The 13831-nt window shown below is 63.9% G+C and overlaps 1 protein-coding gene across 2 annotated transcripts in view; it reads right to left on the reverse strand.

Moving 5' to 3' along the window:
* Window positions 1–13831, reverse strand: part of IL16 (interleukin 16) — a 90681-nt gene that overhangs the window by 1760 nt on the left and 75090 nt on the right. The window contains exons 13-18 of one of the 2 annotated variants that reach the window (XM_047086736.1): window positions 11144–11288; window positions 7982–9077; window positions 6476–6644; window positions 3296–3397; window positions 859–1117; window positions 506–628 (exon numbers count right to left, since the gene is read on the reverse strand). In XM_047086736.1, coding sequence (XP_046942692.1) covers window positions 506–628; window positions 859–1117; window positions 3296–3397; window positions 6476–6644; window positions 7982–9077; window positions 11144–11288 — 1894 coding nt within the window. Of the gene's footprint in view, window positions 1–505; window positions 629–858; window positions 1118–3295; window positions 3398–6475; window positions 6645–7981; window positions 9078–11081; window positions 11289–13831 lie in introns of those variants that run through there. The other variant, XM_047086737.1, reaches the window with a different exon arrangement.

The raw sequence follows: 13831 nt of genomic DNA on the forward strand, positions 1-13831 counted from the left end.
GCTCAGTCGGTTAAGCGTCCGACTTCGGCTCAGGTCACGATCTCGCGGTTCGTGAGTTCGAGCCCCGGGTCGGGCTCTGTGCTGACAGCTCGGAGCCCGGAACCTGCTTCGGATTCCGTGTCTCCCTCTCTCTCTGCCCCTCCCCTGCCTGCTCTCTGTCTCTGTCTCTCTCCCAAAAATAAATAAATTTTTAAAAATTAAAAACAACCATCACATCGATTACGGCGGGTTTCGGGGCCTCACCTTGGCCCAGGCCTGCCCAGCTGAGCCAGGCCCAGGGCTCAGTCACTGGCGAGGACCCAGGGAAACAGAAGTAGTAAGGGGACGCCCGAGCCAAGGAGAACAGGCAGCAACCGCAGAATCGAGTCCCTAAGTGGCCTGCCTGCCTCCTAGAGGGTGTGGACTTGGAAACAGCCATGGCCCAGAAGGTGCTCAGAGGCCTTTGGGGGCCTGGCCCGCCACTCGCAGCCGGAGGGAACCCCCGAGAGCCAGATGCACAGCTCACCTTTGAAAATCCTGTTCACGGTGAGAGGCTTGTCCCCGAGCAGGGAGCCCTTGCCGCCTTCCAGGCTGAAGCCCAGCCCCGCGGACGTCTTCTCCAGCGTCACCGTGTGCACCGTGGCCTCCGCTGCAGGGGAAGCACGGGGACCGTGTTAGGGACGCCCTCCTCTCCAGGCCGCGCACGCCTGGGCGTCACGCGAGCCCCGCGAAGGCTGCCTGCCGCCCTCGCACGTGCACGGGTAGACACAGACGCGTCTCCTGCAGCCCACGCGTTCTTAGGGCCGTGTCTCAGCAGCCACAGCAGGACTGGCCCCACGTGGCCAGGGGGCTTCCTCCCCCGAGCTAGGGGGCACTTACTGGAATCCCCAGAAACGTCGCTGGCCACAGAAGCCGAGTTTGTAGAATCTGTGGATGAGTTCAGGTCGGGCGCGGCCTCCAGAGCCGGCTTCCGTGTGACAATCACAGCTTGCCTGGGGTCCCGAGCTTGGCGGAGGATGGCCAGGGCGTCGTTGTGCGTGGCCCCTTTGAGGGACTTGCCGTTGATGGAGAGAACCTCGTTGCCCTTCTGAATAGTTCCTTCCTGGGAGGCCAGCCCATTGGGGAACACTCTGTGCACCTGAAAAGCCACAGGAAGTCAAGACCCAGAAGTCACCGGCGTCAGATCCAGACCCTTCCGGCAGGAAGGTCCCAACCGGTCAGTCGAGGCCTAGAGGCTGCTTAGGGGAAAGAAAATTAAAATAAACGTGTCTCAAACCAGGGCTGCCGGCTCAGGACCTCCTTCGGCGGCCACCCCGAGCAGAGATCACTCAGTGATGGCCAGCCTGGTCCTCAGAACCCTTCCTAACACAGCGTCCTAGACCACATCACCACAATCCCAGTTCCACCTTTCCTTCCCTGCAGCATCGCCCCGACTGGTTTCCCTGAAGCCTCGATTCTGTGCCACGTTCACAGGCATTGTATCCGAAGAAACAAAAAAGGTTTCCGAGGTCTGACAAAGTGAAGAACGCTGGAGGAAACAAAAGTTCTGAAAAACGTCTACACAGCTTAAGAAGGTACTGGAGACCTTGACACCTCCGTAAGAACGGGCAGCGGGATGCAGCGACCCCCGACAGGGTTTCGGTACAGAATCCTCCTCTTCCGGGCAGAAATCCTCGGGCCTCCACCTTCCGCAGAATACGCTTTTTGGAGAAACGCTCACCTGGGAGGTCTGGACATTCTCAGAGCTCCTCCCCCAGAAACGCTGATCCAGTTAAAAGGGACAAGCCAGCGAGCGCCCAGCATGGCCTTGGCCGTGGACGGTGCTCAGGGTTAGTTCTTTCAATGACTCGGGAAAGGTACAGAGGTGTCCACGCCTGGCCCGCGTGCACCGCTTCCTCCCGGGGTTTGAGCGGCCGCAGCGTCTCAGGCTCGCCGGCCACACGGGGCGGGCAGACGTCGCGACTCGGCAAAGATCCCCAGTGCTATTCCCGCGGGCCGGCTCTCTCGTCCCTTCCAACAGAAAGCGGACTGCACAACCAGGGATCGCGGTTCTCTGCTGTGTGCTCAGTGACAGAAATCGGGCCTCGGTGGTCCCGTGTGCTCTCGTGTGCGGTAGAGGGCCTGCTGGCCGAGAAGCGAGTCACCGTTCGCACCCGGGCGACTCCGAGACGACCAGCAGGAACCGGCCGAGTCACCTGCCGGGAGGTGTGCCGTGTTCAATGTTGGCTGATGCTGAGCTGGGGGGTCGTTTCCAGCCGGATGAGGAAGTGCACGCGAGTCCGCGTGAAGACCACGCTGAGACGACACGGCCGTCGGGCAGGAGGGCGCTCGGCCTTGGGGCCACGGAGCAGCCAGAAGACGGCGTCGGCGGAAGGGGCGCAGGCGACGCCGGCTGCCGTCTCCGGCTCTCCCCGAACAGGGGCGAGCCCCCAAGACCCGAAGCCTCGGGATGCAGCCGGGGCTGTGCTCTGCGGATCTTGCCCAGGAGCCGCTCTTTCTTCTTCCCAGCATGGCCCCAATGCCCCAGCCAACCATCGTCGGCCTCTCTGGTGTCCAAGCCAACAACCCCCAACTCTCCAAGTGGGCACAACCGGGGAAGCAGCCTCCTCGACAGAACGCGCCCTCTTCCCAAGGCGCCTTTCCATCCAGGTGAGGCCCCCCTGCCTCGTGGCCTGGGCTAGGTATCGCGGCCAGGTCGTCAACCTCGAGCCCTGGCGGTGCGGCCTTCCAAAAAGGCCCGGGGTCATAAATATTCTCGTCTCGACGTTTAGTAGTTGGCACCTTGCTGGTCTACTCGCCCCACACGGGAGACGGCGGACAAGATTTGCTTCGAATTTCTGCCGTTGTTGTTGGCCTGAAATTCCCATAACGTGCAACGAACCATTTTGAAGCGTCCTATGCAGTGACATTTAGCGGGGTTGGAGGGTTTTTTGGGAAACGCTCCTCCAGACAGGACCTGCAACAATGCAGGCGTTAAACCTTGCGAGATTCCGATCCAGCGGTCCTGGTGGGGCCGAGACCCCTGTGATTTTCTTAAGGTGATTCCGAATCCTTTTGGCATGTTCACGTTGCCTGGGGCACACGGAGCCCTTCTTCGTTAAATTAAGGATCGAGACGAAGGTAGGCTATGGGGCCACACAGGCGATCGTTACTATGCTTCCTGGGAAGGGTGGGTCCTGACAGCCCCCCTTCGGAACCCCGCACGGTGGCCTGGTGCCAGGCACTCCTCCGGCCCCCTGTGTGAGCTGGCACGTGTTCTCCCTCCGGGGGCCGCTGCCTCTGGCTCTCACGCACCCCCCAGCGTCGGGCCACTCACCGTGATCACCTTGTTTTCTAGATCCGCTCCTCCCGCCAGGCTGAACCCAAGGCCGGCCCCTTCCTCTTTGTGCAACACGGTGACGTGGATGCTGTCCAATTGCTGTGGAAGGAAACACATACGTTTAAAACGTCTACCGCGCCAGCCTGAGCGGTTTAACGAGCGTGGGACCTCGGGCTGATTTGATCTCGAGCCCCATGGGGCTTGGCCAAGTGCCAAGTGATGTCACCTCCTCAAACCTGTTCCATCACGTGGACAGAGAGGACTGTGCTTTCTGGAGTCCTAGGAAGCTTAGAAGAGAAAAAGCGTGTTATGTCAGGAGCAGTTCCCCTCTCCTCCCCTGGCCGCCCCGCCCTCACCCACACCTGTTCCAACCAGGCCGGGGGCCACTAAGTCGGGGAAACCCAGCGTGTGGGGTGACGCAGCTCTACCGTTGCAGCGTGGGGCGAGGCCGGCCCCTGGGACACTGGCAACCCCTGGGGTCACGGCTGTTCTGCAGGGAGCGCTTGCTCCTTCTCTCTTCCTGCTCCTCCTGGGGGTAGAGCAGCACAGGAAGGAACCCAGCGGACTCCCGGCTGCAGCACACGCGCACGCGCAAGCCCACGCACACACGGGCGCCCACAAGAGCCCACTCACACACACCCACAAGAGCCCATACACATGCGCGCGCACAAGAGCCCACGCACACGCGCGTCCGCACACACGCGCGCCCATAAGAACCCATACACACGCGCACCCACGCACACACGGGCGCCTCCAAGAGCCGTACACACACGCACACACGCGCGCCCACAAGAGCCCACGCACACGCGCGCCCACGCCCGCGCACGCTGACGCACACACGCGCGCCCCTAAGAGCCCACGCACACACGCGCGCCCACAAGAGCCCATACGCGCGCGCGCCCACGCACACACGCGCACCTCTGCACGCCCACGCACACACGGGCGCCCACAAGAGCCCACTCACACACACCCACAAGAGCCCATACACATGCGCGCGCACAAGAGCCCACGCACACGCGCGTCCGCACACACGCGCGCCCATAAGAACCCATACACACGCGCACCCACGCACACACGGGCGCCTCCAAGAGCCATACACACACGCACACACGCGCGCCCACAAGAGCCCACGCACACGCTCGCCCACGCCCGCGCACGCTGACGCACACACGCGCGCCCCTAAGAGCCCACGCACACACGCGCGCGCACACACACGTGCGCCCCCACAAGAGCCCACGCACACACGCGCGCCCACAAGAGCCCATACACGCGCGCGCCCACGCACACACGCGCACCTCTGCACGCCCACGCACACACGGGCGCCCACAAGAGCCCACTCACACACACCCACAAGAGCCCATACACATGCGCGCGCACAAGAGCCCACGCACACGCGCGTCCGCACACACGCGCGCCCATAAGAACCCATACACACGCACACCCACGCACACACGGGCGCCTCCAAGAGCCATACACACACGCACACACGCGCGCCCACAAGAGCCCACGCACACGCTCGCCCACGCCCGCGCACGCTGACGCACACACGCGCGCCCCTAAGAGCCCACGCACACACGCGCGCCCACAAGAGCCCATACACGCGCGCGCCCACGCACACACGCGCACCTCTGCACGCCCACGCACACACACGCGCCCACACACACGCGCGCCCCTGCACGCACACGCGCCCACAAGAGTCCACGCACACACGCACGCCCACGCACACACATGCTTCCGGCCTGCACGTGGGCTCACAGGAGCCAAAACAAGCCTCCTGCGCTGTCTGGAATCGGAGAAGCTCCTTCTGGTCTTGACCCGAGGCCCCAAGCTGAAACGCATACGGGGGGCCGGGCAGACCGCTTACAGGAGCAAACTGTGCAGACGTGAGAGATTTAGGGGTGACGGGAACTGCCGAGGACCAGGCAGCACGTCCCCCCGCCCAAAGGAGCCTGCTACGTGGCCGCGTAGACCCAGCGCTACCCGACCGGTCCCTTTAAGCAAAGAGAGAAGCCGGACAACCGGGTGTCAGTTCAGGTTTCAGAATATTCAGACTATGATGATTTATAACATCCCCACGCAGATCAACGAAAATACACCTGCGCTTCCCCGTGGCTCCCGGCCCACGAGTTGGCCCTCGCTGTGAGGGAACGACCTCACGTGAAGAATCCACTCGCTCTCGCACCACCGGGGCACCTGTGGTGCAGCTGACTCTGTGACCCTTGGGTCTGGAGCCCCCAAGACCCGGAGGGATGAAGGGATCTCACCACCCACCTCCACCCCAGCACTGGCCCGCATCTCCCCACTTTGACCCGAGTATCAGGTTACTGGCCCTGTAAGGGGCCCTCGTCCGGCAGAAAAGCAAATGGTCTCCCGGTGACACCCTGCACAAGACAGCTCTCTGTGTTCTACACACTTTTGCCTGAGCTATTTCATGTGAATAAAGCCCCGGGGGACCATGGTGCCAGGGTACTACGGGTGATGGGTGAGTCGTAGCCCAGGGCGTCTTGTGCGGCTCAGGCTAAGCCACACCCTTGACCTGGAGAATTCCGACTATGATGCCTCCCTAATTGTTGCAGGATCTTGGATGATTCTGGTGCGGAAAGCCTTTGCAGATCTGGGGCAACGCAGGAGGGGGCAAGCCCTTGAGCGCCTGAGCTGAGCGGACCTCAGCTCTGCCCGGCCACTTCCTCTCCACACATCTTGCGGTTGTGCTCAGAAGCCTAAGGGAAGTGGCACTTTCGCAATGACTTGAGTGACTTTGGGGGCGGGGCCTCACAAGCCCTGGAAGGAGCCCCCTCTCTCGGTGGGCAGGGGAGGTCTCCCGGGTCAGAGCTCGGAAATTCCCGCGACTTACAACAGCACGGTGCCCTGAAGCATCTCCTGGACGTGAACGCCAGGCCGGCAGGCCGTGGGATGTGCACGAGGCACAGAACTTGGGGGCAGAAAACCTCTGTGACCTTGAGCTGAGCTCACCTGGCTCCTTTATAAAATGGCTAAAAAGATGCAAGGAGCCAATGATCGCAAGCACTTTAGAAGCCACCAAGCTCCATTCGAGTGGCGGGTCGGGTCTCGGGGGTCCAGTGAGGCCCTGTCCCGCACCCACGGGCTCCGACCCCGCTCCGGCCACGGCTCGGAGTACGGCCTTGGTCCCTGCGGGCGCTTGCAAAGGAAGCCTACCTTTAAGGTCGCTTCATCCAGAACCTTCACTTCCTCGATGAGCTTCTTTAATTCCTCGGCGCTCAGCAGGGAGATAACCGATTGGCCAGACTGAGGGGAGCAGTGGTCCCGGCTGTCGGCTTCCGTGGGCTCCCCGAGCCCCTCCGTGTACTCTCTCAGCTCTGAAAGGCTTTCGTACAGACACAGCGCGCGGCACGGATCAGAATATTGATGGGAGCTCACATTTAGCGCATGATCGCTCCGCAGCAGATACGGGGCTGAGCACTGATGTGCCTGCTATTATTTGGCGCAAGAAATCCGAGCAGATGCCGGCACCCCTCCACGACAGCCGTGAGGAAACTGGGGCTCCCCGAGGGTCGACGCCTCGTCTGTGGTCACATGGCTACGGAATGCCCAGATCTGGGACTCACAATCGCAGACCGTGGTGCGTCTGACTCCAGAGTCGGTGTGTCCAAACCTCGGCACCGCCCCCCGGAGCGTAGGGGGCGCTTTGGACAATCTGCCCCAACGCTGGCAGCCCCGGGGCCTAGAAACACACTCCCCGCCCTCCGTGACAGCTGTCCCCAGCACCTGCGCGTCCCCCATCGGCACCTGCGTGACCCCCCTCGGCACCGAACGACCACAGACAGCGCCCACGCAGCCAGCATCTGGCCTTCCGTTTTCTTCGGAACTCGTTTTGATATTTGTAGCCGGGTTTTTCCAGCTACACCTCATATTTTGCAGGAAACTGTGGTTTCACCGACAGGAAACTACGGCCAGCAGGGGGAGACGTCCCGCGGCAGTAAATTCCAACGGGGAGCCTCGGCGAGAGCTCCCGGCCGGGCACCCTCAACGTTACGGGGTACCTCCACAGCCGCCCGCTCTGGCTAGCGGCCCGTGTGTCGGTCTGGCCGTCTAGACCCTGCTCTCAGTGTTCCCAGGGTCACCCCTGCCCCCTCCCAGGCTGTCTGCAGCGGCTGCCACACAAAGACGTCAGGGTCAGCGGGTCCCAAGCACTCGCAGGCAGTATCAGAGTAAGAAGTAAAGCCGGGCAAACGCAGACTTGTTCTGATCCGGGACGGGACCGTGGGGAGACCCCCTCCTAATCTCAACTGAAGAGCGAACTGAGGGGGCCAGGGAGTCAGCGCCGGAGCCGGACCCCCCGGCACCCGGTTCCGGGGGCCTGAACCCCCGTGCAGGGTGGGCCTGGATTCCTTCCGGGGCGGGGAGGGGGGCGGTCGTCACCTCCCGGCTCCAGGCTGGCCTTCCCGAGCAGGAGCATTCGCTTTCCAAACCTCCGTGGGCCACCGGCGCCTCCCCCGACCCCATCCCTCCCAGAACAGGTGCCGTGAGACTCCTCCTTCGCAGGGAACGTGTAACGCTCACGCACACGCACAGAAGAGAGCAGGCAGGATGGCCCTTCGGTACCCCCGAGACCAAGTTTCAAGGACACGCGCGGTTGCGAGAGAAAGGACGACGGGGAAGCAGAGAAGACGGGAGGGGGAGGCGGGCACCGGCCGTACTCACTTGAGGGAGAACCCCATGTCCGAGGCAGGCGGTTCTGCAGCACTGCTCGCGGCCGGGGCGTCGCTGGCCGACGACGCGGGACAGCCCCCGTCCTTGGGGGCGCAGGCAGCCTGGCCCCAGGAGACAGAGGACGGGAGGCACAGCAAGGACTTCATGACAGCCGACGACACCCGGCTACTGATGGAGTAGAGCTGACTGGTCTTCTCGCCCGGCGGCTTCACCTCGCAGGACTGGGTCCTGGACAGCGGGAAGCTTCGTGCCCGCTGGCCGGGCACCTTGACCACCGGGCCTCGAGGTTCCTCCGCGTGTGTCGACAGCAGCCTCAGGAGAGGGTCGGGGTCAGGGAGGGGGGCTTCCTGGCTGGACTGCCGTCCCGGGAGAGGGGACCCCGACGCGCCCGGGTCCCCGGGCTCGGGGTGGGTGGGGGGGCCCCGCGGCACCTGCTCTCGCTCTGGTTGCTGCCGCTGCTCGGAGGTGGGGGCGGCCCCTCGCCCCGAGAGGCCAGAAAGCCGACCTCCCTCTCGCTCCCCCGGGGGCCGCGCTGCCTCCCCGACGGAGGCCTCGAGGCTCGCTCCCTGGGCTCCTCTGCCGGGCAGCTGACAGGAGCCGAAGGTCTCAAAAGAGCTGATTCTCTGCCTGATGGAGGAGAAGGCCCGCGTGGGCGGCCCCGGGGGGCGCTCCCTGGAAGCAGGTGCCGGCTGGGCGGGGGAGGCCGGGTCGGGCGGCCGCCTCGGGTCTGCAGCACGCGTCCTCAGACTTTTCAAGCTGTGGCGGAACCAGGCCGGCTTGGGGGCCACGGGAGGACCCTTCTTCACGGTGCCGCTGTCCACCGACTTGCAGACCTTGGGGGCAGCCCCGGTGGCGCCCGGCTCCGGCGGGGTCCCGTCCGGGCGGCCCTGCACCCTGTCTTCTTCGCCCAGACTGGCACCGGGCTGCAGCGGCCTGTGGCCGTGGCCGTCACTCATGATGGGGCTGAACAGGTTCTTGATGCAGTCGGAAATTCTCACCCAGGGCTCTTCGGCCGCGATGTCGAGGCTATAGTCCATCCGGGCCTGCCTCTTGAGGAGCGGGTGTTTCACCGGGGACGTTGGGACCCCTGCAGCGCGGAAACATTGCCCCTGAGTTCTAGTCTCACAGCGAGACGCCAAGGAGGCCTCGGGGGCTGGGGGGGACGGTGAGTACCCACGCTGGGCCCTGGGGGGTAAGCCCCCACTAGCAGCCCCTGCAGAACCAGAGTTGGCTTCTCAGCATTTCAGGGCCGGACACGTTTGCAGGGCGCCTCTGGGCCTCTGTCTGGCATCTCACAACTGAGGAATCCAGCATTCGGGAGGGTAAGGGACCGCCTGCTGGCCCAGCCAGGGCGAGACCCCAACCGCTGGTTCCTTGTGCCCTTTCCGCGGCTCCAAGCAGCCCGCCAGCAAGCCGTCACAAATGGAAAAGCCAAAGCAATTTGCCTACCTTCCCAGCTTTTCAGCCCCAGCTCACGGATTGGTGGCCGTATCCGGTTCGGACCGCCCGCCTCGTTAAGAAGCAGCGAGGACGGGCCTTCAGAGGGGGCGCACCCGGCCACCTTGGTTCTCCGCCCCCCTCGCCGGTCAGCGTCTTACATATTTGCGCATCCCTTCTGGAAGGCTGGGGATGCTCTCTTACCCAAGGACAGAGGGAGGCCGGCCTCCGAGCCCCACACAGCAACAAGGCCAAGTGGACGGGCGACCCTTCCGTGGCCCCCAGGCCCGCCCTTTCCCTGGTTAAGAGGCTGTGACTCTGGATTTGCGCTCTGGGGAGGAGGGGGGTGAGGGGTGACACGGCCCAGGGTGAGGAGGACTGACCCTTGCTCTCCCCTCGTCCCAGTGCCCAGCTTCAACGAAAACAGACCGTGGGAGCATTAGTTGAGCCCCAAAGATACCAGAGGCGCCCCGCACAGTTGGGAAGACGTGCGTGGTTACTGCCGACTCCAGGGCTCTGCCGAGGGGGCCCGGCCCTCCCCGCCCGGTTCGGGTTCTGCATTCGAAAGTCGCTCTGCTGCAAAGGGCTGTCAGAGGCTCCGTGGTCAGAGCGTCCGCCCGCAAGCCCTCTGCACGCTGGGGTGAGGCTCTCTTGCAGGCAGAGCACCGAGGCGTTCCCTACCGTGTTCCTCTATCGGGGTGACTAAGGGAAGGCGGAGTGCGGGGGGAGCCGGCAGCCGTGGGGCACCTGCTCCGGGCGAGACGGGCCAGACGTTTCCACCCATAACGGCCCCCGACCCTCCAGGAGCCCATTCGTGTACTTTTCACGTAGCGCTTCTCAGACAGGGAAGCCATCTGTGTGGCTTGTAGCCTACAGATTTGTTTCTCTGCCACTACCGGGGGCTCCTTGGTGGCAGGAGCCGGTCAGCCCCCTGTCTCTGTCCCCCCGCCCCTCCCTCCGTCCAGCACCTGGCACTGAGCCACACGAAGCCAGCGTGCAATGCACGTCTTGCTGATGAGTGGTTGCAGCTCAGAAAGGCAAAGAGGGCTGTCCGGAGGGGCAGAGCCGGGTGTCCCACGGGGGTCTTCCTGACCCCAGGTCCTGTGCCCGTTCTAGCAGGCCACAGGCTGCCACCACACACGAAGCCCACGTCTCAGCAATGGCAGGGCCGCCACGCGAGCACAGCCACCCCCACGGGCACGGCGCCCGCCAGCAGGGCCAAGCTGCCCTCAGCCGGGACGGGCTGGACGCTGTGTGTGACAGCTGGTCACCCTCTGTCCCCCAGCTGACTCCCCACTGCATCGTCAGCCTGACCACGAGCTCCCCAGCCCAGCAGTGACCCCCTGTCCTGCCGCCCGGGCGCCCCAGGGCTCCCGCCTGCTGGTCAGTCTGAGTGCAGCTGCTGTGTCCTTGCTTAGGGTCAGAACCCTACGTTTCCGGGGCCAGAACCCCCCCTCCCAGGGTCAAAACCACCCTTCCCCGGGGTCAGAACCCCTATCCTCGGGGTCAGAACCCTACATCCCCGGGGTCAAAACCCCCCCTCCCCAGGGTCAGAACCCTACATCCCCGGGGTCAGAACCCTACATCCCCAGGGTCAGAACCCCCTGTCCCTGGGGTCAGAACCTCCAACCTCAGGCCAAACCCACAATCTTACCTCATTCCCCGGACCTTTACCCGAGAGGTCCTTCCTTCCAGAAGACCGAAACGAAAGCCTACCTGGGCTGGCTCCTCTCCTCCCCGGCTCGGCCTCCGAGGACGGGCCCGCCGCGGGCCCCTGGCAGCAGGCGAGGGCGCGGGGGGCTCTCCCCGCCGTGTCTTCCTGCCCTGGTGGCCGAGGCGCTGGCGGCAGCCCGCTGGCTTCCTGTAGCGTAAACAGGAAGTGAGGCCACGTGGAGACGGTGGCCTCCGGCCGTCAGAATGCAAGGTGCACCCGGGCTGGAGAGCCCCCCGAGGTGCTCCCACTACAGGCTCCCCGGCGCTCCACGACGCGGGCGGCCCACCTCCAGGGCACACCCCTCCTTACGGACCGTGAAGCCCCCCCCCCCCCGGCCCCCGGGACAGGGACAAGAAGCAGGGGTGTGGAAGGAGCCTGGCCCCACCGCATTTGCCCCTGCAGCCAGCCGGGCCACGGCCCCGGGAGGGGAGGGCGCGGGGGGCCGCCAGTCTTAGGACAAAATGGGAGTCGATCGCCTTCTGCACCGTTATGCGCAGTGATGTTTCGTCAGCGCGTTGGGAGGGCAACGGAGCCTGGGGAGGGACGACCCGAGCCATCGCCTGCCCCTGCAGCACCTGCCCTGGCCCCGCGTCCGCCCAGGCGGACGTGTTGTCCCCACCGAGCCCAACGCGGTCCCGGGCTCCCTCACGAAACAGCCTCGGGACGAGGCGGACGGGGCCCCACGCGCCCGTCTACCACCTGCCCGGAGTTTGCCTGTCCGCGCGGCACCGACGAGATGCTCCTGGGGCCCAGAGGAAGCAGAGAGCTGAAGGAGGCTTCCCAGAGAACTGCTTTCTGTCTGGTTCTCGAACAAAGAGTGAGAATTTTCCAGGCAGAGAAGCAGAACAAGAGCGCTCCAGAGAGCTGGACACCCGCGGGGAGAGCAACAGCAAGATGCCAGCCGCGACAAGAAGAAGGACAAGAGAGGGGTCACCAGGGCGATGCCGTGGCCGCCTCTGTGTCCTCTCGGTCGCGAGTCAGGCAGATGGCCAGCTGGCTATTGGACAAGGCCACAGGCTTCCTCCCGGGACAAAGGACGGAACAAACGCATCGCCTGGGACTAAAACAGAAACGGCAAACGTCTGGGGCCCAAGACTAACACCTACGTGGGCAATGAACGGTCTTCGAGAACGTGAGGGCTACCAGAGTGAGAAGTGTGTTCGCAAAGCATCGCCCCCGCCCAAGGTCCCGGTCAGAGAATGGAGCTCGGGGAGAGACTAACCAACCCCGGGGTCAGTGCGCTCCTTGAACTAGACCTTTGAAGGAGCAAGGCTTGGCCATGGCGTTCAAAGCTTTACGTACCAGGCGGGTGGCTAGAACTTAGCTTCGTTCCTCTGGGGGCTCCTCAAGGTGACACTTGTCCCCGTCCACGAGCTGCTGACAGTGTTACAGGCTGATACTCAGGTACCGAGCCCAGTACTCAGAGCAGACACAGACCTCGTCTGTTGTTTTCATTGTCCCTTCTGTGAGGGAGGTGCTTTTTTATTTATTTTTTCTTAAATAGCCCCTGAATTCAGTTCAATTTTACTCACGTTTTCCTCCAAGGGGTCTTCCCTAGCACGGTGCTCGGCAGGCGAGGGAGAGAGAGGGGGAGGGAGGAGAAAAGCGTGGGCTTACAGGGGAGACGGGGGGCGGGGATTTCAGTGATGGTTTGAGCTCCTTAGATAGGAGAGAATTGGTCTCCCCGAGGTCATTTCGGTTGTGGAAGTTAAGTCCCCGTGAGTTACAGGATGGGTGAGGTTTGGGGGTCGTCCTGGGGAGGAAGGACTGCAGGGGGGCGGGGCGGGGGAGAAAACACTGGGGCCACGGAGGGACACATCCAGTGAGAAGCCCCCAGAAACCGTCGAGGGAACTGGAAGAGTGACATCTAGCTTTGCGTCCTGGTTTTGCCATTTCTCTGCGCCCTGCCCCTGTCCTGGCAAAGCCGCCCCCCCTTTTCTCCAGGAACAAAGCAAAGAGCCTGGCTCCTCAGCCTGTCTGTCCCTCACCCGCCCTTCTGGACCCACAGGGAAATGCGACATTTGCCTACGGGGGGCGGGGCGGGGGGGACCGGACCCGCCTGGACAAGCCCACCAGGTGTGGCTAGGGCAGCCACATCCTGCAGCTCTCCGCGGGACCGTGCTTCCTCCTTCCGTCCCTGTCACCCTCCCTCTCAGAACCTTCCTCCCCCACCTGCCCACCCCACCGCTCCGGCGGGGGGCCTTCCCTTCCCGGAGTCCGTCATCAGCCCCAGTCACAGACGGGCGGAGGAGTGTCCCGGGGCCCCACGCCCACCTGCCCGGCCAAGGCGGGGATGTGACAGGCAGCGTAGCTGGGGGCCGACCCACTGGCGGTGGGAGCTTGCGCTCGGTCCACTCTTTTCGTGGTTGGGGCCCTCCCCTCCGGGTGGGGTAGGGCTGAACTGGGGTGAGGCACCCGCAGTGCTCAAGGGAGGAGAAAAGCGTGGGCTTACAGGGGAGACGGGGGGCGGGGATTTCAGTGATGGTTTGAGCTCATTAGATAGGAGAGAATTGGTCTCCCGGTGCTCGACGGTGCTCCCGGCCGTCGGTCCGCCTTCCCCTACGGGGCGGCGAGGGGCAGAGGAAGGAAACTGAGGTCCTGAACAGATGTGATGGAGGGACGATCACAGCGATGACGCTCGTGCACCTGAGGTTTGCTAGGTGGCTCCGTTTAATGGGCACCACAGCCCT

The sequence above is a fragment of the Lynx rufus genome, unplaced genomic scaffold, assembly GCF_022079265.1.
Source record: "Lynx rufus isolate CCGP_SWC_20201006 ecotype Redwood Valley unplaced genomic scaffold, mLynRuf1.p SCAF_21, whole genome shotgun sequence".
Taxonomy (NCBI): Eukaryota; Metazoa; Chordata; class Mammalia; order Carnivora; family Felidae; genus Lynx; species Lynx rufus.